This window comes from Gymnodraco acuticeps, unplaced genomic scaffold (assembly GCF_902827175.1).
Source record: "Gymnodraco acuticeps unplaced genomic scaffold, fGymAcu1.1, whole genome shotgun sequence".
In the NCBI taxonomy this organism is placed as follows: Eukaryota; Metazoa; Chordata; class Actinopteri; order Perciformes; family Bathydraconidae; genus Gymnodraco; species Gymnodraco acuticeps.
This window is the reverse complement of record NW_022990270.1, coordinates 354,822-379,009: the sequence shown is the minus strand read 5'-3', so window position 1 is coordinate 379,009 and position 24,188 is coordinate 354,822. Positions and strand designations below refer to the sequence as shown.

The window sequence follows — 24,188 nt, the reverse complement described above, 5'->3', positions numbered from 1 at the left end:
AAATGTTTTATACAGCGATTAAAACCATACAACACAAGTAGTACATTAGCTAGCTTACCCTAGTTAAGCTAATTTGGTGAACACTTCCATTCATCTGTCCTCATCTAACATGTCATAAACTACAAAGACCTATGAAATATATTCTTATATATTGCTATACGGCTGTCTTTTCCCATGGGAAGCAAGTGAGAACTGTCCTGCATTCTCAACGTGGGACACCGTCATGTGTTTACTATGACCATACAGCCTGTGTCTGCTGCATGGATGTGAGAACCACAGCAGTGAAATGTTGACAAGGATATAAAAGAACAAAACAGTCCTCTGTCAGTGGGAAAGAAGAGGGAAGTCAGACAGGGAAGTGTTTCTGTTTTGAGAGGATTTCACAGTTTAAGGTCAAGGAGGTAAAAGGTGTTGTTGTGTAGAATCAGGATGTACATTATGGAAACTCTGGGTTATAATGTACTTCCTGTCTTCTATTTGTTTGGGTTTCCCTTCTGTTTGGGTGAAAGGAGAGCGTTGCAGGTGAGGTTAAACCACTGTAATCCTGTTTCCTGTCAGTGTGTGGAGGGCGGGGTTAAGGTGTTAGATGGACACTGGTTGTGCTGGCTGTTTATCATAAACACAGCCTAGCCCAGAGAGGTCCATCTGCTTTGATTTTATTTAGTGATTCCCCCCAGGGGCCCTGAGCTGGAGCGGGAATAACAATACTGGAGCCCATCTGTTCCTGTAGAACCAGCCCCGGCTAAATTACCACACGCTACGAGCGGCTGGCATATGCTGTGGCATAAAGCTACAAGAGGGCATTGTGTGCCAGCTGTTCTGTTGACAAATACTTATCAGGCACTTCTGAAGTCAGCTTGATAAGCTGGTTTCAAGTTTGACTCAAAACTAAACGGGGTAAGGTGTGGAGCGGGGTTCCTGTGGGGGAGACGCATGTATAACACACACCGATTTATCTGTCGTTGTCAAGAGATTGTCTGGGGAATTGGGTCACTGTGTGTGGATGTAATCTGGAGATATAGGCCAGATACCAAGTGGTCACAACAGACCGCGGTAATCTTGCTTCCTGTAAGCATAACAGACTGTGATCATATTGTTGTTGTGTTTATAAGTCAGAGGATGATCGCCGTGTCAGGAGCATAAATTGGGCTCGATCATGGTAATCCTCTCAGGAAACAATAAGATCTGGATAACTCACAGATAAACACTGACAGTCACACCAGAAAGCCAGGTTTACAGGGACTTACTGCTAACGCCTCTGTGAACTCAGGAATAAGAACTACTGTATGATAATAATGATATTTAAATGATGTCGTATACAGTGTCATTTTTAAGACATGCAATACTATGAAAAGGACACAGAATACTTTAGCTTTCGACTTACTATACTCTGACTTTATGAGTTCTTATTTTAATCAGATATTTTTGACATAGTATCATGTAACTTTTTTCGACATACTATACTATAGCCAGGGTGGCGTGTGGCGCAGTGACCTAGTGCGTTGGTGTTTGGATCAGGGGAGCACAGGTTCAAACCCCGCTGCAGTCAGCATGTCGTTGTGTCCCTGAGACACTTCACCCCAAATTGCTCCTGTGGGGATTGACCACAGTATTGAGTATGTAAGTCGCTTTGGATAAAAGCGTCTAAAAAGTAATGTATTAGCTTTTTATCTGATATTTTTTCACATAGCTTAATATTGCTTTTTTGCCAACACTTTTTTTTTCTCTGATCTTACATATCTTTCCATCTTTTATCTATTTCTTATCCTTTAGATCTACAGGTAACCTCATTGAGAACAGGCTCCTTTTATCAAACCTGTGCGTTAATGTTAAAGCAATATTATATGAATACTGCATGTAGAAGTTGTATGCTTAGCATCACACAAAAAAGGCAGTTTCTAAGTTACTTTCTCTCTGGTGCCTTTTACCCTCATGTCTCAGCATTGTGTTATTTCAAATGAATGTATGAATTTCTCTCAACATTGCTCTCTTTCATCACACCACTCACAACGTGCACCCTTCAAAACGGGCTTTATTTTGTTAACATTTACAGGAACATCACTGACATTAATTTTCCACCCGTTACATGTGTATATACTGTACAGATGCAACAGAAAAAGGAAAACAAAAATCAAAACCCCGAGGCTCCAGTCAGAGACGAGCTTCAGCAGAAGGAGTTCACACAGGAAGTCCCGACAGTGGAGACGACCACAGAGCAAAATGGAAGTGTCAGCTGGAACCTCATTTATTAAAAAAACGCCCGCATACTTCACACTTTTGTTTTATACTCACAACTACTTCAATTTTCAAGTTGTGATTTGGAAAAATATATATAGGCTAATGCCAACATGTGCAGTTTCTTGGTTCAATCCAATGGTGTGTGATATATAAAAACAACTACTTCTCAATCCATGGTATGCTTTAGGTACTTTTAAATTGGATTACAATGGAATATGTAAATGTTTCTTTAAATACTTATATATATTGCGCACAAGGGTTACCAGCCTTGTGCGTCATCATTTCAATCCTTTGTTAACTTTACACTGTTCAACGTGTTACTATTAACTTTCAGTAGTTGCTATGAGAAAACTACAATAACTCCTTATACTGTGAAAAGGGACAAGCAGTACCCAAAGCAGTATCATCAACCCTGTTTCATTTCCTTAAAAAAGGGATCACACACAGGTTTATATTAGGATTAGAATATAATAAATAATATTGTTTAGTTATCTGGTGAAACATTGCATGTCACATCTTCATGGAAGGCAGCAAAAGTCAATACTTGCCATGATGGGCAAAAGAAAAAAGGCTTTGTAAACATAAAATATAATTTATATTTAGTCATCAACACAATGAGTCAGACACTTAAAAACACTGCATGTGAAATTCCTCACATCATACTCCCTTAATTGAAAGAAAACAGCCAGGCTTTTTCCAGGACTTCACCTCGTTGACCCCATGAATGCATGGAGTGCTCGACAACGGCAGCCATTGTACAAGTCTCCCTTCATGCATTTATCTGGCATCTCCTCGCCATTTGCAATGCAGAGCGCTCTTTACCGGGGGAGAAGCACATTTGTATTCTGTAACACAAAACTCTGATGTCTCCCGACCAACAAATTAGCACTCGGTGTGACTTCCAATGGGAGGACAAAAACAAAATGTTTCCTGATAGGTCCACTTGGGGATGGAGAAAAAAAGTGCAGCATTGTTAGAGCGAGATGTGCAGTACGACACTTCTACAATGGCTACTGCTATCTGCAAAGAAACATGTACTGGAAAGACATTTACATGGGGGGGGGGGGGGGGGGGGGGGGGCGTCTATAGTGCTGATGGTACTACCTCAGGAAATCTATGCTACTAAGAGACGTTTTTTGAGCAGAGTTGGATGAGGCTTTGCGCGCTGCATGATGTGGAAAAGCCCCCGTGTGTTACAGTGATTAAGAATAGCACGACTCCTCTTATCTTAAGGTAAATGAGGTGGAGGAGGTCATCCCACGAGCTCCACTTGTTTTCGTTGCACGTGTTTTGTCAGTCGCGGCGACGCAAGCATGCCCAGTGCGTCTTCATAAGGCCTCGCTCCATCTTCCACCACCGACGCTCAGCAGTGAGACACAGGGAAGCTACATATGAAGAACACAACACTTCACTGCACAGTGCAAAGAGGCTTCTCCCCCCCCCTCTCTCGGTTTCATCTCTCCCACCTCCAGAGAGGAGAGCTGGGCTGGAGAGGGTTAACTTTGTTGGTCTTTCTGGGAATCTCCTGCCCTTGGGGAGGGGGGAGGTGGGGTGGCTGGGGGAGAGGTGTTCTACTTGTACAGGCTCATGGTGGGGCTCTGGTACATGCACATGTAGGCGTCGCAGAGCAGGCGGCGGGCCTGGCCCACGATGCTCTTGGGGTCCAGGGAGTGCAGCTCCTCGGGGCTCATCTTCAGGTACGCCTCCACCTCGGGGCAGGGGGACACCTGCGGGATGTTGAAGCCGTTCTGCCCTCCTGCAGAGACACAAGCACGGACATTAGATACATCTGTAACTCTTAGTGAAAACCATGTGAAAAGGATTTGATGCGCAAATCAAACAGAGATTGCCAATGAATTATGAATGCAAAATATATATTTTTTTTTTAATAAACTCGTTTTTACCAGCAATCATTAGTTTGTTTTCCTGATGATTACCCGCATTATTTTTAGGGAAATAAAAACAGCAATTTTAAGTAAAAGTATTAGTTCATGAATCTATCCAGTGGCATCACGATTGGAGGGTGTTACAACCACACACACACACACACACACACACACACACACACACACACACACACACACACACACACACACACACACACACACACACACACACACACACACACACCACACACACCACACACACACACACACACCACACACACACACACACACACACACACACACACACACACACACACACACCACACACACACACACACACACACACACACACACAACATTTCCAGTTGTAATAAATCGTGATACGTTATGATATCACAGGAAGAACAAATATGTTATGCAGTCTCTCAAAGTCTTAACATGTAACACACTATGATGAATTTGGTGCTTGAATATTTCTGTGTAGTGATTCATGACTTCAGCATCTTCCTCAGCGAGGTCTTATAAAACCATCTGTGTCGCTGCGCAGTGTGAAACTCTGTCGCCACTGGAACAAAAACAATGTCCTGTTCCTGTACATATCCACCGGGTCTCGTTTCAGGGATTAGTTTGATGTCATAACAACAGTTTCATGCCACAGGCCATAAGACTGTTAAACACGTGAACTTTGGAAAGAACATCCGGAACATTCATCTGTTTGCAACTTATATATATATCAATATTCAAATTACTTGTATATAGACTATTCTGCACTATTTCTATTCTATTCTATTCACTTGCACTATTTTATCTGTTTTATTGTGTTGCTCTGTTGGAGGAGGAGCCTGTGACCTAAGATGTTCATTGTGATAACTACACTGTAGCTATGTACGCATGACAATAAAAGCCTTGAACCTTGAATTCATGATACAAAGGTTTCATTTTCATACGCACAAAAGCAGCAGTGTAGCTGTTGGCAATGGAAAATGCCAACAGTGCAACATTAACACATCAAGAAAACATAAAGAAAGAAATAAGGAAGTAAAGTAATGCAAGTACCTCCCTACTTTTTCTTAGTTGTTTGATTTATTTTAAGTGTATTTGCACCATTCTACAGACAACTAAATAATCCTGGTCTGACTAGCGAGATATCATGCGTCAGAAGGCCGTGATGACACCCACCGTCGCGGTCCGCCATGCTGTCGAAGAAGAGCCAGGAGGAGTCCGCGCTGCCGTACTTGACGAAGGCCACGTAGTGACTGGTCTCGATGCACAGCACTGCGAACAGCTCCATCCTCTGGCGGGGGAACGAGCCCTGCCGCCCCGAGCCCTCCTGCAGCTCCTTGGGGACGGACAGCTTCCCGTGCCGGTGGGTTTTCCTCCTCGGGTGGAGATGGACCTGAAATCAGTAAAAAAATTAAAAATAGCATCGCACTGTTACGTATGAGCGGTATATGCCTAACATGTAACAGATTGAGTAGAATCACTGTAAATAGGGGGGGGGGGGGCATCAGACTGTTACTGTGGCGTATCAAATCAAATCCAAAAGTATTACAGCCCCAAATCACAAGAAAGGCCTCAAAGGGCTGAACAAAGCAAACACAATAGTCATAGCATAACAATTGTTACAACATTGTACATCAACGTAAGTATTGCCATGTGATAAAAGCATGAAGTGATGAACAGTATATGAACTATACGTCTCTCAAAACTCACTTATTCACTCGAGCTGAACTTAACTCACACTTGGATTAGGACTACTGTTTGTGGTTTGTTTTCTTTGTGCAGTTTCGTGTAAAGCGTCTTTGAGCACTGGGAAAAGCGCTATAAACATTTAATGTATTATTATTAAAAACAGATAGAGGAGAGGAAGCACTGTAAATAAAAGCTTTGAAGTACATTTGAGGCTTCATACCACCAGATGGGCTACACTGCAAAAACTAAGCCTAAAAAAACAAGTAAAATAAATAATAAAATGAGTAATATATTACTTAATATAAGAAAAATTATCTGCCAACAGAACAAGAAAAATTCACTTGCCAAGACCTTCTTAAAACAAGTAAATATATCTAGCCTAAAAATATCTACATATATCTTAAAACGAGTGTTTTTAAACCAAAAATAAGTACATTTGAATTGATGCAAGGAAGGAATATAATCTTATTATAAGGAAAATGTGCTTGAATTCAGCATATTCTACTGCTATTGTCCCAAAATTCTATTTTATGTTAGGCAACATTTCTTAAATCCAGTGCAGCTTCACTTTAAACAGGTATATTTGTCTTGATACAAGATAAGATTTAAGAATTATTTTCTTAATATGTAGAAAAATCTACTTAAATTCAGCATTCGGTGCTATTCTTAAAATAAGGCTAAATACCAAGAAACGTAGAGACAAAACCTTCAAAAATCTTTAATCCTATCAAGATATAAACTTTGACTGCTTGCTTAAAGAAAAATGAGTCTCAAATGATTTCTTTTAATGTTTTTATTGTTTTCAAACTGCGTAGTAAAGGTCAGTCATCAGATATGTCTTTAGAAAAAAAGAGAACATTCTTTCACTGTAAAATACAACACAAGTGAAATCTCATGACACTTTTGACTCAGCGAACAATTTTCAATAGGACTATAAGTATGAGGGGCCGCTAGGGACATTATTCAGAAATACCGTTTACTTACACATGTGAAACACTCTCACACACACAACTGAAACCAAAATAATTTACAAACATATCTAAAAATCTCTCATATACACATATGAAACGCTCTCACACACATGAAATCCAAAGTTATTCACACACACATGTGAAACGCACGCACTCACACCTGAAACGCTCTCACACACACATGAAATGCACTCACACCTGAAACTCTCTCACACACGAAACGCTCTCCCACAGATATGAAACGCTCTCACACACATGAAATGCACTCATATACACATGAAATGCAATTTCAGTATGTTGTGTGAGAGGGATTTCAGTTGAATCTGAAGGCATCTCGGTTGAAAAGGAAGTCGTTTAAAAAAAAAAAACTGCGAAGAAGCGCACATTTCTAAAAGGCGAGATGCCTTCCGTTTCAACTGAAATCCCTCTCACACAACATATTGAAATCGCATTTAATGTGTATATGAGTGCGTTTCATGTGTGTGTGTGTGTGAGGGCGTTTCAGGTGTATGCGAGTGCGTTTCAGGTGTGTGTGTGAGTACGTTTCACGTGTGTGAGTGCGTTTCATATGTGAATAACTTTGGATGTCATGTGTGTGAGAGCGTTTCATATGTGTATATGAGAGATTTTTACATATGTTTGTAAATTATTTTGGTTTCAGTTGTGTGTGTGAGAGTGTTTCACATGTGTAAGTGAACGGTATTTCTGAATATTGTCCCTAGCGGCCCCTCATATATAAGTGCCCTAATCGCTTATGAACTTTTTCCAGTCGGCCATAGCCTTTTTGTATGAAGTAGTCATGTCACGGTCGTGAATGGCGTCCAAGAGGACTTCTGTCTGCACCACAGACAGGAGTGTTGCAATGCACTTAGGATAGGTGAGGTGAAAGGTGTAATAACATGCCATGAGATACATCACGCTTTCATGAATGTCCTCTTTTGGGAAGATGAGCACGGGCATGGTTCCAATGGCCAGTATACAGTTGGTTTCGCAGATGATGACAACAGGGCTGGAAAGTGGTCGTGTCTGAAGAAAGGTGTTTGGGTCTTCTGCAGACTGACACAAAAACAGACAAAGAAATCGTCACAAAAAGGGAAACAAATATGATCACAACATTTCACTCTTTGTATCGACATGAGAAAATTCTTATACATTTTCTTACCTCAAGGACGTGGAGCAGAGCCTCACTTGCGTGCCTTAACTTCTTGGGTGGGGCCAGAGGTGATGGGAACATCTCTGGTAAAGCCTTCATCATGGCAATTGAGTGCTTTACTGTTGAAAAAAAAAGTGTCATTCCGTTTCCTGCAGTCAGTTAATAAACAGACATGGTCAGAGATAATAATCACCTTTGTCAAGCTGCGGAGGCCTCATGAGCTTTTTGAAAACTCCATAAAACTGTGCCCTCTCACAAAAGGTCCCCCACCGGGTCTTAAGTTCCGTTAAGAAGTGGGAGTTGCCTTGATTGAGGACCCGCCGTAGTTCATCCATTAGCTAAAACAACGAGAGAGAAAATATGTAGAAGAAATATTAAAATCTACATTCCAAAGGTTAGTAATTCGTCTCATAACTGCATTTCCAAAAAAAGATTAATATGTGTATAATGTGATTTAAATGGTCACTTAACAAAAATATGCACATAGAAACATGTGTTTTTCTGCAAATGTATGTCTTATGCACACACTATTTTTAAATACGTATTGTGGACCAATAATACTAACAAAATAATGTTGTGTGTATCAGAAGCACATTTGTGAAATTAGTTATTTTTAAATAAGTGGAGGGTTTTTATATATCTATGCAGAATACATATTTGTATTCAATAAGCATATTTGAGTCATTCATTTATAAATAATGAGACAGATCTGATTTAATTGTCACACCATTTCTCATTTCAAATTTGGTCTAACGTTATCTGAATTAGGAAGCATAGTTGTACAACATTTGCTTACATGATCCAGTTCTCCAAAGCAAGGATAAGCTTTAAGAATCTTGGAAGGCCTGTCCTGCTCCTTTGTAACATCAGAGTCAATGAAGGCCCTTCTCGCTTGGATTTCGAGGTCCAGGAGCTGAGCAACATCCATCTTGTTCGGTCTGGCCTTAGTTTTATACATCGCCTGTAGAGTCTTATAGTGTCTCGCCTGGGTCTGTGGGCTCTCAGTTTCTGATGCTAGAAAACATAAACCCCACTATTTTCATTTCTGATGTTAAAGTTTAAATGAGACATTAACACACAAACAGCCATAGTGACTGACACAGGGCAAACATAGATGAGTAATCTTGAATAAAAAAGGGTTCTAAAATAACTTATTGATATTATAAAATTTTCTTGAAGAGATTTAACTATCTACTATTTCAATTTATGTACTTACCACATAACTGTTCAGCCTCCGGGGTGCTGCATCGAGATGGTGGTGATCTCTCCAAGATCAAGGTTGATGCAGTGGATTCATCAGTCTCATCAGTGGACGTCTCATGGCTGCTCTGAAAGCTTAAACTCCTAGGCCTCTTTCTTGAAGGAGTTGAACCCTGCTTCTTTTTGGGGGTTGTCACATTCTGGACCCTTTTCAAAAGCTGCTTTTTCACAGTTTCCTTACAAGACAGACATACAACAGGTTCTGTTATAACTCACATAAAACAAACTTGTATCAAACAAAATACACCATACAAGCAGTTGCACAGAGCTCTTATTGAACTGGATAAAACACATCACTCCCAGTTTGATAGGCAAATGATTGCAGTGCTTTGTCTGAACCATGAGTTGAAAACTTGAATAGTGACATACCCACTCAGCTCTACTGGTTTGAGATCTGTCCCGAAGCATTGGGTAGTACTCAATCAGACGCTTCGCCATTACAGTGAGTTCACGGCTGCATGGATAGTTAAAGTCATCCCCAGCTGCTCTTTTAATGGAAAGCATGCTTGTGACTGTATTCCTGATTAATCGACAGCGAAGATCTTTGGAAAGGACGTAGTCTCCTTCTTCTCCAGCACGCTGCTTTTCAGAAAAGGTGCTTCGTGATTGCTCCAATTCTGTGTCTGTGTATAAAACATACAGTGGACTGGGAAGCTGTACGGTTCTGCTGGCACCATGTTGGGGTTGTGGGCTTTGAGAGGAGAAGGAGGGTGGAGAAAAGACGGGGGATGGAGAGGGGTTGGGGCAGGAGGAGGAAGAGGAGGGAAACAAGGAAGGTTGGGGGGTAGGAATAGGGCTGAAATCACAAGTCCCATGGGAGGTACTCGGTCTACACAGGTCTGTCTCCTGGCCCTGTATAAAAGATGCATATATATATATATATAAAATGGTATTTACAATGAAAGAGCACTACGCTGTGACAACAACAAAAATCAACACAACCAAAAAACTCCACTTCAAATAACTGCATGATGACTAGGAAAGGCTTACTTGGTAACAGGTTTAAAGTCCCTCAAATGTTAGAATCTGGAATTACCTCATTTTCATCATGATTGAGTCTCCAAATGGTTCTTCTTCTTCTGAAGTGCTCAGGCCCGGGAAGGAGATCACGCAAGTCCTCCTTAGAGAGGCTGGGCAGCATGTCTCTGCTTATATTAGCAGCTGAAAACACATTTAACCACACAGTTAATAATAAGGTAAAAAGCAACTAATAACATATTTATCTAAATACATAAAATGAAAGAGTAATGTACATTTCTGGCTGGCTTCACAAGATTTTCTTTAACATTAAAAATGTATTGCACTTACTTATAATTGATTGAAAAAATTGCTGTTACAATAGGTTCATCCAGAGTTAAAGTTATTTTGGCCAAATGAAAATGCACCAGGGAAATGAATAAACGAGGCATGTTGTTAGGATAAATCCATAACACAAATGTGTAAAATCTCATAGGCTATAAAAGTTATACATTTTCAGCATCTTTTATAGTACAATAAAACAAATCTTGATGTTTAAGAGCAAACACAGTTAAACTTATTTTCAAAACAGTGTCTTTACCTTGAAATCTTTATTCAAATAAGCATAATTTACGTCCCAAGCCTGCTTATATCCAAAGGACAGTGTAGTTTCAATAGCCTGCACTGCACTATCATACAACAACGCATTTGTAAATGCTGTCTACAACAAAGAAGGGCGCCAAAGATGGCTATGCTAGTGTACAACAAAGAAGGGCGCTAAAGATGGCTATGCTAGTGTACAACAAAGAAGGGCGCTAAAGATGGCTATGCTAGTGTACAACAAAGAAGGGCGCCAAAGATGGCTATGCTAGTGTACAACAAATAAGGGCGCCAAAGATGGCTATGCTAAATACTTTACTGTCAGTTGTGGAAGGCTCATTTGCTTCTTGACATTATTTCTGGCAATAAAACAGTATCAACTAAAATGTTAACCACGATTTGTCGATTGTGCCGTTATTAACAGCTTACAGTAGATATTAGCTAAGTTAACTAGATATGTAGCCAGCCTAGCTAAGTCCAACCGATTCAAATAATGTAAAGCTTGCTGGAGAGGTGCAGTATAAAATACAAAATTACATTACCTTTTAATGCTGCAGTTGCTATAGGATCCAAGCATGTGATATCTCTTCCATTTTCATCCATGGCGTAGTTTTAATGTTCAATCACTTGCAGAGGTTCAGTCTTCTGCCTGAAGGAAAGCTAGCCAGCAACGTCCTGAAGCTAGGTGCACCTGACCTAACACACGCCCTTAACGGACCCTCTTCGCGGTTCCCATTGGAAGGTACCATTTCTTAAAGAGGGGTGACAGAGATATTTTATATGTTGCAAATATTAGGAATATTAATAACTGATGCGGTCATAGGTAACATTTCAAACATCTGTTTCTAGATGCACATCATTCCACAAGTTATTCCCAGGCATTATTATGACGTGTATATATATATATAGGAAGACGACTCACCGGCCTCCCCCATACAGCTAGAGAATGTGATAAACCCACTTCATTAGTTATTTTCCCCAACGTGTACATGGCCTGCTGCAGAAACGTTTTAATATAGTTAACTTTTGGAAGATTTCACGATGCTTTGGCGGTGCGTTATCTGCTGCGTTTTTATAACTTTTTCACTGAAATTATTATTGAGCCATATTAATCGACTGCACAGTCGCAGCTCTGACTTCAGGTTGCTCTGTGGCATTGATGGATGCACTGAGGAATATAGAGTGTACAACTCATTCTACCATCATGTAAAGAGAAGACACTTTCAACATCTTCTTGAAGACACCAGACCTGGCGACGCCACACGTGGAGATGAAAACCGACAGGAGGAAACCCAAGGACCGCAGCAAAAAGTAAGTAACGTCTGCTAATTCAGCTAAGATTGTTAGCTACAGTGTTTGGGCCACGTGGCCACTCGGATACAGGGTTAGTTTCGTACATTTTGTGATGCTACAGATAGCATTAGCCAATACTGATCAGCCACATTTAGTTATTATAAACCATTAGCATTAACTAATGAATCTGCTAGGCTACAAGCAGGCGGCATCTGTCAACCATATATTTTTAATTCAGCAGTTAGCTATGTAGTGTTTTTGTGGGGATGAAAAAAACCGTTAAAAATATGCATTACGTTGGTGTTCGGCCACAGTTACTAAAACAGTAAATCACAAAAATTATGGTTTTCCACTTTTTCACTCTGCAATATTCTGCAAGGTGCATGCATCACTGTCAGGATCTGCACATGATTTGTTGAATTCACAGTTTTAGCAAATCAGAAATAAATCTCAAATTCTTTACCCACTATTAAACTTAAAACAAAAATAAATAGATTTTCAGATTTGATTAGAAAAAAAAGTTTCATGGTTTTGTTTTCTGGACTGAAAAAATGTAATAAAGAGTGTTACCCAGACAATGGATAAAGTGCTACGGCTTACAGTTAATAATTGTTGCTGAAATAACTCTTGCCCCCAAAGTTTGTTTAATGTGAAAATAATCTTAGATAGAAAGGAATTACATATTTAAATTGCTCTTTTAGTGAAGCTAATTTTTTAATTTTTTACAATTTCAAACAATCTTGTTTCTTTGATATGTTGTACACAGGACAACATTCAACCCGATCAGCTTCCAGCCGACTCCAGCAGCGAGGATCAGAACCTTCACACACCTGACTCAGTTGAAGAGCAAATGGGCATCGACCAAGATGGAGCTGTCACAGTGCACCAAGTATGTTTTCTTTGTTGTTGACTATCTACTGAAAATTAAGGGCTGCTAAATAAAGGTCAGGCCGATATAGTAGTGGCTAATATTGGCCTAGCATATAATTTATATATCAATATTATGTTGAAATATTTCATTTAAATTCACCAAATGATTCATAAAACCTAGAGGTATATGTGAAGATGTATTTCTATGTGCTGTACTAGCAAAACTAAATGAACACATAAAGAGTTAGAATGGCTTATTGTCTTGTTGGAGTACTAATGTTTGATATGTTTTGGTCAGAGTTACAAAATATTAAATTATCTATCTTTGCTCACCACATGTCACCAGTTTTTTTATCATCAGATGTGCATACATTTAAAGATTATATATTTCTGTCACATTGAGTAATGTTATACCTGCAAATGTCAAGTTACTACATTTTGTATTGTAGGATCTGACAACACATGCCACTGCCTTTGTTATCAATGCCCGATCCAAGCATCGTCTGTCACAGGTAAAATGCTTCCTATGTAACCTTTTTGGACTAAAAGCATTATGCCATGTGTGATCTGCTTCTCAGAACATATTAACAGGAAATATTTTGTGTGCGACAAAGAAATGCAAATGAGCATTTATTATCCAGAAATTCAAGCCATTCACTCTGACTAACCCAGTAAGGGATTTCCCATATTTTATTACAATTTATAACCAGACACAGTGTAGCCATATATTAAGTTAGACCTAGTTTTTCTTTGAGAACAGAGCACAGTATTTGGCTACCTACTGTACACAGTTAGCAGTTAATAGTGGTTCACTGATGGCCGAGTTCAGTTTTAGTGCTTTGTTATCCACTTTACTGTTGTGTCTATGTCATAAGCAAAACTGTATATCACATAAAGCTACAGTGATCATGATAATGTTTACCAACATCAAAGATTGATCACATCGCTTTCAATCTCTCATTTTCAGAAAGGCATGAATGACATTGTTGCTGGGGTACAGCAGTATCAATCATCACTATTGGACAACCTCAGGACGCAAATGAAGGAAGTTCTAAAGAAGAATTCAGGAAGTACAACCAATCAACTTGGAAAAGATGCAATGGATATATTTGACAGTTTCATTGACCCCTTTGCTAACGTTTCAACAACATTTCGCCAGAACAGTGTTATTAGGAAGCAGTTTTGTTGTGTGGATGCAGAGGAAATTCCAATTGCTCGAACCATATGCAGGAAGAAACGTGGAGGATCAACAGATTTTGTCATCAAAGACAAATTATTTTATTATGTACCATTAGTCAAAAGTGTAGAGCAGTTCCTATTACATCCGAGGATTTTGACTATGATTGAAGAGGTACCCCAGAGGTGCAGTGAAGGTTTTTTTCATGACCTTGTTGATGGTTCTCTTTTAAAATCTCATCCCTTATTTTCAGAGAAACCAAATGCACTGCAGATTATTCTGTATACAGACGAAATAGAGATCTGTAATCCACTAGGATCCTTTTCATCAAAGAACAAGTTGTTAATGGTGTACTACACCCTAGGAAATATAAATCCAAATTACAGGTCTAAGCTGGCTGCTATTAGGCTACTTGCGATGGCTAAATCAGCAGACCTCCGTCAATCTGGTGTAGATGTAATATTGAATAGAATAAAGGAAGACATGGATGCATTGTACAGTGGTGTTAAAATTCAAACTATTAACGGGGAGAAAACAATACATGGTGCTATGGTTTCTCTCTGGTGACACCCTGGCACAGCATGAACTCGCAGGGTTCAAAGAAGGAGTGGGCTTTGCTTACTGTGAGTGTTCTTTTGAGGACATGCAGTCACAATTCAACGAGGATGCATATATTAAAAGAACATTGGAGAATCATGTCAGACAGTGTGATGAAATAGAAAAGGCTAACACAGACTTGCTTCGCAACAGCCTTAGAACAACATATGGGATCAATCGAAGGAGCAAGTTAGTTGACTTCTCATCCTTTGATATTATTCGGCAAACCCCGCAAGACATTATGCATGTCATTCTTGAGGGTATAGCTTCTCTGGAAATTAAATGTGTTTTGAATCATCTTGTTCAGTCAGGAGAGTTAAATCTGGACTCTGTGAATTCAGCTATTCTTGGTTTCCCTTATTCGCCTCTAGATGTTAGAGATCGACCATCCCCAATTTCTCCGAGTACACTGATGTCAACTGATGGTAAACTAAGGCAGTCATCAGGGCAAATGCTTGTCCTGTTGAGGATATTGCCATTTGTTTTGGAACATTTGAAAGTCAATGCAGTTGATAATGGACTTAATAGAGATTGTTCAAATAGTGTTTGCACCTGTTCTTACCATTGCAACTGTGTCAAGGTTAAAGTTACTGATTGAAAGTCATTTGAAGCATTGGAAGGAGCTTTTTCCAGACCACAATGTTACACCTAAGCAGCATTACATGATACATTTGCCATCACAGATAGAATCATTGGGTCCCATGGTCAGACATATGTGTATGCGGTTCGAGTCTAAGCATTGTTTATTTAAGCAATGGGCCTCCAAGCTCAATTTTAAAAATGTATGCAAGTCTTTGATTAATCAGAACCAAATATATGAAAGCTGCCAAAATGTTGACCCTTCCAAGCACCCAATTTTTTCAAATGAAAAGGAGATGGGTCCTGTATCTGAGGTTAGAGATCTACAATATTTACATGGGAAATTGAGGGACTTCCTAGGTTTTAGTGAAATTAACCATGCTGTATCAGTGAAATGGCTTGTGATAAATGGTAATAAATACATTACTGAGAAGTCCTTGATCCTTGCCAATGTACTAAATGGTAATACACCCGAATTTGGACTTGTCAAAAGCATATTTCTTGTTGATTCTAAGCTTTATTGTTTGGAATATCAGCCTTTTCAGTCCATATGCTTTGATAGAAATGTTATGGCTTATCAAGTTGAGGTCCCACACCTTGCACAGGCCACTGAGTTAGTGGATGCTGAAAAGCTGGTTGATTTTACCTCTTATTACACAATCAGCAGAAAGGGCCAAACCTATGTACAAGTGAAATACTATCTTGGGGATGTAATGGAATTACACAACAGTTCAAATGACTCATAGCGTGTTCCTTTGATATGATGATGTTGAAACATTTAAAGCAAACTTAGCAGGTTTAAATGTAGGACTAAGGTCCTGACTTAGGATATGTTATTAGCAGATTCAAATGTTAGCTGTTTGGATTCCAGATGCGTTTTGCATTATAGTTTGCAGTGTACCTAAATCATCTGTATCTTTGTATAATACTGGGTCTTTCTTTCAGGTTGTTTTAAATGTTAATTACATAACATGTTATCAGCCATTTAGGTGTTTATCACAATGCTGTTTATGTTTGCTAAATGCCCTTGGCCTGAATAATGTTACCTACTTTAACTTTTCAAATGAGATGTTTGCACATATTGCTCAATCACTTTAGCTTGCTGAAGAATAATACATGCTGAAAAGAATGTTCTTAATGCAGTAGTTTGACTTGGCTGGTGCTGTTATTTCTGTATACTGCATTTCATATATGGACATACTTAATTGATGTACTGGGTTTTAGAGCGACAATAAAACAATGAATTTCATTTGGTCCTTATCTGTTTTTAATATGTTAAGAGATGAAAAAGGATAGAATGCTTGCAATAAGATATTCTGACTTTGAAAAAGCAGTTTTCTACTTATCAGTGTTGATCTAATATCTTTAGAATTATGGTATTTCTCAATTTAAACATTAATTTACTCAGAATCAGTATTAAAATCTCAAAAACAAGTAATAAAACCTCATTAAGATAATGAAGTAAAAAAACACTTAATGGAAGTGAAATTCACTACAGCAAAAACTTCTTTGTAAGAGGAAATATCTTGGCAGACAAAATATAAGCATATTTTGTCTTGATTTAAGATATTTCATCTTAGTAAGATTTCAGTTTTTGCAGTGTATTAAGCTATAAATCCAACAATATTTCAGTATATTATTATGTGTTTATAAATCAAGGCAATGCATAAAAAATACATTCATCTCAGAAAGAGAGAAGATGCCAGATTTTGCTTTCCATCTGTAGTCCTTGGGCACAAAACAATAAAAAAACAGTAAAAAAATGGTGTTGTCACTAGCACACTTAAAACATAAATATATAAGAAATAGACGAAAGTACGGATGTATAAAGTATTAAAACTGGCTTTATAGCGGAATAATTATAATAAAATAAGTTATTTCCACTAAAAACTGTCAAATGTGTGATAAACAAGCTGCTTAATATACTTTTGTTTGCACTATATTGGTAAAAGAGTGATAGTCCGTTCATGTTTTAAGTTGGAAGCATATTCCGATGCTTGATGGCCGTGAATCAGAAAGCAGAATGTGTTGGCAAATAAAATGAACGCACCATGTGTTACAACCTACTGTAGAAGCTGCAACATCACTGCTGCTCTGATTGCTTTGGATTTGGCGCCCCCAAGTGGACGATTTTAACTCACACTTAAAGGTCCCCTATTATACGGTTTTTCATCAATATATTACAGGTCTCAGATATATACAAAGCATGTCTCTGAAGTGCTCCAAACACCAAACAGATCATTGCAGCATTACCCATAATCCCCTCTGTTTCAGCCCTGTTTCCAAAGAGCGGATTCTCTGTCTGTTACTTTAGAACAGGGGTGTCAAACTCAAGGCCCGGGGGCCAAATCCGGCCCACGACTTCATTTGATGTGGCCCTGCAAGAGCTTGCAAAGAATATAATACGTTTATTATACGGTTACATGCCACTTTACAGAAGCAGGTTGCCCATAAACGACATGTCCCACAATGCATCTTGTTTTGTGACATGCGCACTGAAGAGAATTGCAATTATTTGCCCTGGACTTTTGCTTTCAGACGTAGTTCATTACCAACTTATTATCCTATCCGATAATAATGAAATTCAGAGGCAATAATGTAATATAATACATTATTTTATATATATATATATATATATATATATATATATATATTATATAGTTACAACCGGCCCTTTGAGTGCAACCTTTATGCGAATGTGGCCCGCGATGAAATTGAGTTTGACACCCCTACTTTAGATGAAAATAAGGAGCCCCTCCCCACGCCCCTCTGAGAGATATTTGGTTAAAAAGAACACAATGGTGCTCTAGGAGGAGATTCAGGTGATAAGGTGGGGGGGGGGGGGTTACCTTGGTTGGTGATTGGCTAATGGTTACTCAAGCCAAAAAAACGTTATGATGAAGAAGAGGGGACACATGTTGATGTAGAAGAGACATGAAGAAGAGGGGACACATGGTGATGTAGAAGAGACATGAAGAAGAGGGGACACATGTTGATGTAAGAGACATGAAGAAGAGGGGACACATGTTGATGTAGAGGAGACATGAAGAAGAGGGGACACATGTTGATGTAGAAGAGACATGAAGAAGAGGGGACACATGTTGATGCAGAAGAGACATGAAGAAGAGGGGACACATGTTGATGTAGAAGAGACATGAAGAAGAGGGGACACATGCTGATGTAGAAGAGACATGAAGAAGAGGGGACACATGTTGATGTAGAAGAGACATGAAGAAGAGGGGACACATGTTGATGTAGAAGAGACATGGAGAAGAGGGGACACATGCTGATGTAGAAGAGACATGGAGAAGAGGGGACACATGCTGATGTAGAAGAGACATGAAGAAGAGGGGACACATGTTGATATAGAAGAGACATGGAAAAGTGGATTTTGCATAATAGGTGACCTTTAAAATGTTAGCTTGCGTTGAGCTGGTGTTGCAGCAATGCGCTCTGTTACTTACCTGCGTATTGCACTTTTCACAGAACTGTTTAATCTTTCCCGCCGTGATGTCCCCGTCCTCATAACAGTCTCGACACTCGTACAGAGCCAGGCCTCCGCAGATTCGACATTCCCTCGGAGCTGGATGACAAAGACACATTTATTCTGGCTGCACAAAAGTACTTTAAGACACAAGAAAGAAAGAAAGAAAAGGGTTCCTTCATCTCGGGTGAGTAGCAGTGACAGCTCAGAGGGATTTCATTACCAAATGCCACGCGGCTCTGAGGCACCATCGATCGGAGAAACACGTCACACTTAGACACTGGAAAAAATGATCAGCCACAACTCACTGTCTTCAAGAAGGTCTGTGATGTCTAACTCTAGAGAGGGGAAAATCTTGTTGAACATTTTGAAGTCTTTGCCAAAGCGAGGCATCTGGATGATAAGGCAGGAGGGAGCCTGAGGTCAGGAGACACAGAGAGGAGAACACTTTATTTGGACATCATCATAGTAGATTGGATATATCAGAAAAGCTCAGAGCAGAAGAGCTCAGGACTGATGTTAAACATACATACCAAAAACTCACAGTACGATAATATCGCGATAACAAGTCCACAGTACGATATTTATCAAAAATGTGCTTGAATTGTAAACAATGTTACATGTATGGAGAAACTAACTCCATAAATAAAATAAGCTAACCTCGAGAATTAAAGGTAAAAGTTGCTCCATGTGAAAGTATTCAATTTAGGATCCATTTTTTTTTTATTTCTTGCATCAATAAGTTGTGTCATCAGCAGTGGAAGCTGCTTTTGATCTAGGAAGTGACATTTCAGTTCTGCAATAGAGAGGCGAAGTCCCGCCCATCTACTTCCGACCCATGGGACCTTATTTCGGAAAAATGATGTATTGAAGTCAATGGAGAGAGAAAGATTATCTTTAATCCCGTTTGAATTGTCCCACGAATTACACACATGATGTTTGTCAATCTTAAAAAATAATTTCCATGTCAAAAAAGTAACAGTTTGTCGTAAAACTGTTGAAATATAAGATTATGAAAAATACGCAACTAGAAAGACTACAAATCCCAGAGTCCCGGTGCTGGCTCTTAGGAACCAACAAACTCCCCTTTTGTGTATGTAGTTCTCAACATGGCCAGACTTGTAGTGATTTTCACTTTCTGCCTCATTCTGAAAGAAAGAAGTGAAATGTTCCAACGTGACGGCCGTCTTGGTGTGTGGTGCGAGATGGGAGTTGTAGTTCATGGAGCGGTTTCACACAAAAATAAGTGTTACTTCACAGTTTTAGGACACATTTTAATTTTTTTGACTTGTAAAATTATCTTTTAAATTGACAAACATCATATGTGTAATTCGTGGCACAATTCAAACGGGATCGAAAGATAATCTTTCTCTCTCCGTTGACTTCAATACATACTTTTTCCAAAATAAGGTCCCATGGAGCAGTGGTTCCCAACCTTTTTTCCCCAAGAGCCCCCCCAAATGACTCCTGTTGGAAGTTGCACCCCCCCCCCCCAGACACACACACACACACAAGGGGGGGGCGCAACAGCGGTAATTAAAGTTTCAAAGTCTCAAAAAAGTCTCAAACAGGATGAAAGTGAAGTATTTTGTTAAAGGAGGATGAAAGCGTAATTAAGGAGCACTATTGGAGTGACTTTGATGGTTATTGGACTCAGGATTAATTCATTTGGATTCCCGCTGTATGAAGAAATTAAAGGACGGCGCAAGTGGAAACAATTCACAAAGGGATTAAACTGTTTAAAACACATGCTCAAGGTAAGCCGGATTTTGCCGATGTGTTTATGTGGATTCAAAAGTCGTAAATAAACTACAAAATGGAGGAGACCGATCTGATCGGAGCAACTGTGACAAATAATCCAACTGAAACCGGCATGGACAATGACTATGTTTAAAAATGCGCTTATCCAGAAAAGCCTGGTTTGGACACTTTATGGGCAGAAGAAACATTTATATTAAAGAAAGAATTATACATTTCTGTCTTTTTATGCCTATAATATATTAACTTGAATTTTTATTGAAATGAATGAATCAATTATTTTTATATTGTATTGTAATGTATAGACAAGGCTTTTAGTGACAATCATGTATTGAGTTACAATTATATGTAAAAAAAAAAAAATCTAAATATGATATTTGGCCTCAAATCATCTGAGGCCTGGTGCCCCCCCCCCCCCGCGATATTTGGCCCCCCAGGTTGGGAACCACTGCCATGGAGGTCCCCCGGAAAGACAGGGACTTTGCCTCTCTATGTAGTTTCGTTTTTTGGAGATGTCTCCCTGCTCAAAATCTCTACTCCAAGTCTCTCTCAACACCAAATGATAAATCTATTTTAATACACTTTGTTTTCAAAAAGGAACAATAACTAATGCACCCATGTACCCTAATAAAAAAATAACATACTATTAACACAAGGGGGAGCCATTACCTTTTCACACACTTGAAAAGATAACAATTCCGTAGGTGCATTTTAAGATGGATTAGAGGTGTAAAATGTATTTATTTTAGTTTGATAAGATTAAGACCCCAAAGCCATCCAGAAGTTAATAGCTTATAGCACACTATGTATTGAAATATGTCCAAAACCTTACACTCCATTTACATTACCAGGTCTGCTTTTATTGAATAAATACATTCAAACATTCAACATAATTAATACTGAAACTTATCGAACGAGTATTATATTCGACACACAACTGATGCCTTGAAGACATTTATTTTAAACTCTTTAAATTAAGATAATGTTATTATTACTGTATGGGACAGTTAACCTCTACATTTAAAGAATCTCAGTGTGTTGTGATTAGTCTTGATGTCATATTGTATTTTGAGAACTGTTACTTTAAGTCGAACTAAAAACATCAGGTATTCAAAAGGAAGCTATTTCCCATGAAGTCATTTTGTAGCACAACACATTGGGAACACAACCTGGGTGGCGTCTTAACGTTGCGTAGATTAGTGTATGCTCAGATTCTTATAAAGGGTTAGGCACCAAACTAACAAACTGTAGCAAAGATAATCAGACCAATCACACCACGATATCACCAATCTTTCTACTCAAATCAAGCTAATCCGTGGTACAAAACAAGCTGAAACTAAATGAAACTCACCTCTGCAAACTTGAGGTCGCTGTTGATGAAGGACCACTCGAGCAGCTGCTGGATTGTGGGAACTCCCACTTTGTCTTTCTTGTCCATAAAGATCTGATAGAAGTAACAGTCCTGCACCTTCTGCCCCGCTGACCTGCAGAACAACACGAGGCTTTGTTCAAGTTCACATCCTTCTCAGTAGATTAGGATAAAACAACAACTGTAGTCAGTGCAGATATTAAAAGCATTTCCTGTTGTAACCAAGTGATATGTATCTCACTGGAATAAAAGCAGATCTGTTCCTAGCTTATTGTTACTAGTGTGTGCTTGTGTGTGTGTGTGTGTGTGTGTGTGTGTGTGTGCGCACTTGTGTGTGTCTCTCTCTCTCTCTCCCTGATTGTCTCCAGGTGCAGCCTCTCCCTCAGGTGCTCCCAATCCCCAATCAGGGCCTCCATAAAGGACCCGAGGAAGGCTGCAGTGGCTCTCTCCTTCTCCTCTGGCTGCATGTGTGACATGTGCAGCATGGTGTCTGTGGCCGTTTCTCAATCGCGAGTACACATGCTGCAGAGCAACTATTTCAAGTATACTACGTCATCGAGTGGCGCAGAATTCTGGGCATTTAAACAGTCCTTCGGCCCCACTCGATGACGTAGTATACTTGAAATAGTTGCTCTGCAGCAGTTTTACTTGCGATTGAGAAACGGCCTCCGTCTCTGTGTGAGGCCTAGTTTAACGTGTGTGTTGCTCATTGTTAGGAGTACCTTGTTTAATGTAGTCACTTGTTGTTTAAAGAAAGTTGTTCTAGTTTATTTTGCAAGCTGGCTGGTGAGCCCTTTTTCTTTGTTTAATTAGAAGTCCATCTTGTGGCTTCACAAACCGGTTTCCTCTCCTTTTCCTCCTGCCTGGTTGTTTTTGTGTTTTGTTACTTCTCTTTGGGTCCAGTAGGGAACGTAACACTTATCTTTGGGGAATTTAGAAATTTGATACAAAGGAGTACCCACATTTTGATCAAACCTGTAAATTGATGAACTACTGTACAGAATCTTTCAAAAACGACATTTCTAAATAACTTGTTTGGACTTATCTAGGAATTGGATATACATGATCTAACTAAATAGCTTAATCAAAAGAAATCGGGTGTTTTATTTTTTATTTTCAAGCAGTTAAAGTCAACCTCACATAGTGATGAAAACAGGCCGCTTAATTTAACAGCTCGAGATATGATCACCACATTTTCTGTCACATCTGCATCCTGTCACTGATAAACTGTTGCGCCAGATTTCACACTGCTCAAGTATTTATTTTTAAACCAGGTACATGTTTCAGAGGAGTCGTGTTAAATGACAGTTTTAAAACTGCCACTGCTCGGCTTTGGCATAAAATAATTCCTATTAAAACACTAATGCACAACCTTTTAATTCAGTAGACCTGATTCGGCTCATCTGAATGGCAAACATCCTTAAACATGACCTTAGAGGGAGTTTTTATAACGCGATCAAAGAAACTCCTACAGTTAAACCACACAGTCTGCCACTCCATCTGAGCTCTGCAGCAGAAGTGAAACTTAATGCCCCGGTTAATCTGCATACTGCAGATTTAAGAAAAGGTCTGGTATGGTTATGTGGTTTAGCGCTGATGTGTTTGGAAATATATTTGCAGAGTCTGCAAAGCAGCGTAAAGCAAAGATATATCTTCATTACGCCATGAGGTAGGTACACAGGGATTGTGTGTATCACATGGCTTCTTCTCGGTTAAAAAATGTCAACATTATTTCTCTTTTGATTTAAAAAGTGCACCTATCACACTATTTTAAGGCATATATTATGGGTCTCAGATATATAAAAACTAGGGCTGTCAGTCGATTAAAATAGTTAATCGCGATTAATCGCATGATTGTCCATAGTTAATCGCAATTTTTTTTATCTGTTCTAAATGTACCTTAGAGGAATGTTTTTCAAGTTTGTAATACTCTTATCAACATATGAGTGGACAAATATGCTTTATGCAAATGTTTATTATCATTTGAACAATGACAACAATCCTCATGAATATTAAACACAACAACCTCTGAACATTACAAATATTCGCCTCAATTCAACCTGGAACCTCTGGAAAGTGTGTGTGAGTCTGCGTGTGTGTGTGTGTGTGTGTGTGTGTGTGTGTGTGTGTGTGTGTGTGTGTGTGTGTGTGTGTGTGTGTGTGTGTGTGTGTGTGTGTGTGTGTGTGTGTGGTGTGTGTGTGTGTGTGTGTGTGTGTGTGTGTGTGTGTGATCGTTGGAGCTATGTGCAACTCAAGGCATATGCTCGAACGGGAGCTGACTGGACGCTGCGATCATGTTGCGCA

General features: G+C 39.2%; 3 protein-coding genes across 4 annotated transcripts in view; 1 reads left to right on the top strand and 2 right to left on the bottom strand.

Annotated features, from left to right (window-relative positions):
* Window positions 1–2,014: 2,014 nt before the first annotated feature.
* cylda (cylindromatosis (turban tumor syndrome), a) overlaps window positions 2,015–24,188 on the bottom strand; it is a 48,347-nt gene continuing 26,173 nt past the window's right edge. For both annotated transcript variants that reach the window (XM_034220814.1, XM_034220815.1), the window contains 5 exons: window positions 21,867–21,999; window positions 19,066–19,174; window positions 18,738–18,856; window positions 5,304–5,520; window positions 2,015–3,994 (listed from right to left, as the gene is read on the bottom strand). In XM_034220814.1, coding sequence (XP_034076705.1) covers window positions 3,810–3,994; window positions 5,304–5,520; window positions 18,738–18,856; window positions 19,066–19,174; window positions 21,867–21,999 — 763 coding nt within the window. In that variant the 3' untranslated portion in view covers window positions 2,015–3,809. The remainder of the gene's footprint in view (window positions 3,995–5,303; window positions 5,521–18,737; window positions 18,857–19,065; window positions 19,175–21,866; window positions 22,000–24,188) is intronic.
* LOC117549165 lies at window positions 7,890–11,435 on the bottom strand. The gene is made up of 7 exons (XM_034220816.1): window positions 11,300–11,435; window positions 10,237–10,361; window positions 9,570–10,052; window positions 9,157–9,376; window positions 8,737–8,954; window positions 8,134–8,278; window positions 7,890–8,059 (listed from the first exon to the last, which is right to left on the bottom strand). Exons 1-7 carry the CDS (start codon window positions 11,358–11,360, stop codon window positions 7,905–7,907), a joined length of 1,407 nt encoding a protein of 468 aa, XP_034076707.1. The 5' UTR covers window positions 11,361–11,435; the 3' UTR covers window positions 7,890–7,904.
* Window positions 11,745–16,522, top strand: LOC117549166. The gene is made up of 4 exons (XM_034220817.1): window positions 11,745–12,068; window positions 12,817–12,939; window positions 13,370–13,432; window positions 13,888–16,522. Exons 1-4 carry the CDS (start codon window positions 11,799–11,801, stop codon window positions 14,662–14,664), a joined length of 1,233 nt encoding a protein of 410 aa, XP_034076708.1. The 5' UTR covers window positions 11,745–11,798; the 3' UTR covers window positions 14,665–16,522.

Excerpts from the sequence above, each read along its gene's own strand:
- LOC117549165 (XM_034220816.1), bottom strand. The coding sequence starts at position 11,360 with ATGGATGAAAATGGAAGAGATATCACATGCTTGGATCCTATAGCAACT. Across the intron at positions 10,362-11,299 it reads AGCAACTGCAGCATTAAAAG|CTGCTAATATAAGCAGAGAC; the intron begins GTAATGTAATTT and ends ATGTGTTTTCAG. Across the intron at positions 9,377-9,569 it reads AAACCAGTAGAGCTGAGTGG|GAAACTGTGAAAAAGCAGCT; the intron begins GTATGTCACTAT and ends CTGTCTTGTAAG.
- LOC117549166 (XM_034220817.1), top strand. The coding sequence starts at position 11,799 with ATGCTTTGGCGGTGCGTTATCTGCTGCGTTTTTATAACTTTTTCACTG. Across the intron at positions 12,940-13,369 it reads GAGCTGTCACAGTGCACCAA|GATCTGACAACACATGCCAC; the intron begins GTATGTTTTCTT and ends TTTGTATTGTAG. Across the intron at positions 13,433-13,887 it reads CCAAGCATCGTCTGTCACAG|AAAGGCATGAATGACATTGT; the intron begins GTAAAATGCTTC and ends TCTCATTTTCAG.